A 3,829-nucleotide genomic window follows, 5' to 3' on the forward strand; every position below is an offset into this window, starting at 1 on the left:
TTAAAATTATAAAACTTACTAAATATAGAAAGATGTACTCTTTTTGCGATGGAAGGAGTCAGTTTTTGTATGTAGTAAATTTCATTATCTGTATATATCTGTATACAATAACAACAACAAGAAGCCCAAAGCATAATCCCACCACAAGTCCGGGGAGGGTAGAGCGTACGTTGCACCTAACCCCCACCTTGAAAGGTAGGGCTACTGCTTCCGAAAGACCCCGGCTCAAGAGAGGAGAAGAGAGGAAGATAAGAGGAAAACAAGACAAAAGGTCGTACAGGCCAAGCATATCGAAAACAATATGATAACACGAATACCAAAAGCGAGAGAGTCATGGTAGAACAGTCCGGGAATAAAGGAGCATTAACTACTATAGATAAATAAAATAATCAAAGTACCAACGGCCCAACAAATATAAGCGTTAAAGAATGCATAAACCAAAGGTAATAAACAAATGAGCGAAACCGCAACTACTATGGTGAAAGTGGTAAGCCACCTAGCCTTCTATCCTAATCCGAGTCCTCCACAACCTCCTATCTAAGGTCATGTCCTCGGTGAGCCGAAACCGAGCCATATTCCGTCTAATCACCTCTCCCCAATACTTCTTCGCCTCCCTTACCTCGCCCGAAACCATCCATAGCCAACCTCTCACACCTCCGCACCGCAAAGATCTCGTCTCTCTCCTCTTCACATGCCCAAACCATCTCAGCCTCGCTTCCCGCATCTTGTCCTCCACCGATGCCACTCCCACCTTGTCTCGGATATCTTCATTCCTAATTCTATCTCTCCTAGTGTGTCCACACATCCACCGCAGCATTCGCATTTCTGCGACTTTCATCTTCTGAATGTGGCATTTCTTGACTGGCCAACACTCGCTCCGTACAATAAAGTCGGTCTAACCACCACTTTGTAGAACTTGCCTTTAAGTTTTGGAGGCACTTTCTTATCACACAAAGACTCCGGAGGCGATTCTCCATATCATTCACCCTGCACCAATACGATGTGAAACATCGTCGTCGATATCCCCATCTTCCTGTATAATAGACCCAAGGTACTTGAAACTTCCTTTTTTTTTAATGGCCTGGGTACCAAGCCTCACTTCCTCATCCCCCTCACGCGGTACGCCACTGAACCTCACACTCCAAGTATTCTCCGTCTCGGTCCTACTCAATTTAAATCCTTTAGACTCCAACGTCCGTCTCGCCTCTCCAACTTTATCGCTAACTCCGTTGCGAGTCTCGTCAATCAGGACTATGTCATCTGCGAACAACATACACCAAGGCACCTCGCCTTGTATTTGTCACGTCAATTCATCCATCACCAAGGCGAATAGAAACGGCAAGAGCCGATCCCCGACGCAACCCCATCGAACAGTGGGAAGTGCTCCGAGTCTCCTCCTACCGTCCTTACCCTGATCTTAGCTCCATCATACATGTCCTTTATCGCTCTAATGTACACCATAGGTACACCTTTAGCCTCCAAGAATCTCTATAGGACCTCTCTTGGAACCTTGTCGTAGGCCTTTTCTAGGTCAATGAATACCATGTGCAAGTCCCTCCTCCGCTCCCTATACTGGGCCACCAATCTCCTTACAATATGAATGGCTTCTGTAGTCGAGTGCCCCGGCATGAAACCAAACTGGTTCTCTGAAATAGACACACCTCTTCTTACCCTTATTTCCACCACCCTTTCCCACACTTTCATAGTGTGACTTAGCGCCTGATACCCCTATAGTTGTCGGGGCATTTTCGAATGTCTCCCTTGTTCTTGTACACGGGAATCATAGTACTCCATCTCCATTCTTCCGCATCTTCGCCGTCTTGAAAATGACATTAAACAATCTAGTCACCACTCCAAGCCTACCCCCGCCCGCATTCTTCCAAAATTCTCCAGAATCTCGTCGGGTCCGGTTGCTCTTCCCCTGCGCATCCTACGAACAACTCCCTTAACCTTCTCAACCTTTATACTCCTACAACAACCAAAGTCGCGACGCCTATCAGAGTGCTCCAAGTCTCCCAACACAATGTCTCTGTCCGCTCCTTCGTTCAAGAGTTCATGAAAGTATGACCGCCATCTCCGTCTAACGCGGGCTTCCTGTACCAACACTTGGCCATCCTCGTCCTTGATGCACTTCACTTGATCCAAGTCGCGTGCCTTCCTCTCTATCGCCTTGGCGAGCTTAAATAGCTTCTTATCCCCGCCTCTGTCCTCTAGTTCTGCATAAAGGCGTTCAAAGGCTGCCGTTTTAGCTGCCGAAACTGCCACATTCGCCTCCTTTCTCGCCATCTTATACTTTTCCCTATTCGTCCGCTTCTCTTCATCATCCTTGCTATCTGCCACCTTCATATGCCTGCTTCTTTGCTTCTACCTTCCCTTGGACTTCTCCATTCCACCACCAATCCCCTCGGTGCCCACCACGGCGGCCTCGTGAGACCCACAATACCTCTCTAGCTGTTTTCCGAATGCAGCTGGCCGTCCTATCCCACATACTGCTCACATCCCCCCTACTATCCCACGCTCCCATAGCCATCAACTTCTCCCCCATCTCTAGGGCACTAGACGGAGTCAAACTCCCCCACTTAATCCTCGGTCGGTCATCCACAACCTTCTTCTTCTTCGTCTTCCTTCTTACCTCCAAATCCATCACCAAAGTAGCTTATGTCGGGTCGTAAGATTCTCACTCAGATGACCTTGCAGTCATTACAGAGGCCTTTATCATCTTTTCTAAGAAGCAAGAAGTCTATTTGCGTCGCGCCCATCGAGCTACGAAAGGTTACCAAGTATGCTCCTCCTTCTTCGGAAAACACGAGTTGGCTACCACCAATCCAAAAGCTTTGCGAAATCCAAGAGTGAGACTCCTCCACCATTCCCCGTCCCCGAAGCCAAATCCTCCACGCACCTCGTCATAACCTCTCGAAGCACTCCAATGTGCCCATTGAAATCTCCTCCTATGAATAACTTCTGCAGGCGGTATACTTACCACCACTTCGTCCAAGTCCTCCCAAAAGAGCCTTTTTACCTCCTCGTCCAAACCCACTTGTGGCGCGTAGACACTAATAATGTTCAAGGTGAACCCTCCAACGACTAACTTAATCACCATCATCCTCGTCGTCGATCCTCCTAACCTCTACCACCCGATCTCTAAGCTCACTATCTACTAAGATCCCTACCCCATTCCTATACCTCGACACTTGCCCGAGAACCAAAGCTTGTACCCGTCCACATCCTTAGCTTTAGGTCCTACCCATTTAGTCTCTTGGACACAAGCTATATTAATCCTCCTCTTTTTAAGAATCTTAACTAACTCTATGGACTTTCCCGATAAAGTCCCAATATTCCAAGACCCTACTCTATCTAGTAAGCTCCTCAACCCCCTTAGACCCCCCAACCCTAGTCCCCGATCCCAACCGAGAACATGACCCTAGTCTACCATCCCTCACCAAAGCCGCGTAAAGCAAATATACGCTAGTGAAAGGTTAATCTAAGACAAACGAAGGATCAATAATAGAGCACAAGTTAGTAATAGTCTATAAGCAAAGAAATAGGTATTCAATTAGGCAGAGCAGGCAAAATTTATAAGGCTAAATGACAGGAAATGGGCTATTGGAGGTACCAACTCCAAGTAAGTAAAACCTGTTCGCCACCGAGAAATCTCTGTTTGCCGCCGGAAACACTGTTCTCTGCCGGAAAATACTGTTCACTGACCGGAATCACTGTTCACCGATCGGAATCACTGTTCACCGACCGGAACTGCCGGAAAACTCGATTACCTGTGCAGAAATTGCCCGAAAACCTACTGGTGCGGTCGCAGTATAGAAGAGAGAGAAGA

General features: G+C 47.5%; 1 protein-coding gene across 1 annotated transcript; it reads right to left on the minus strand.

Annotated features, from left to right (window-relative positions):
* Positions 1 to 2,773: 2,773 nt before the first annotated feature.
* On the minus strand, positions 2,774 to 3,100 carry LOC132054124 (uncharacterized). The gene has a single exon (XM_059446187.1). The coding sequence runs from the start codon at positions 3,098 to 3,100 to the stop codon at positions 2,774 to 2,776; it is 327 nt and encodes a 108-aa protein (XP_059302170.1).
* Between the last annotated feature and the right edge of the window lie 729 nt (positions 3,101 to 3,829).

This window comes from Lycium ferocissimum, chromosome 4 (genome assembly GCF_029784015.1).
Source record: "Lycium ferocissimum isolate CSIRO_LF1 chromosome 4, AGI_CSIRO_Lferr_CH_V1, whole genome shotgun sequence".
NCBI classification, from domain to species: Eukaryota; Viridiplantae; Streptophyta; class Magnoliopsida; order Solanales; family Solanaceae; genus Lycium; species Lycium ferocissimum.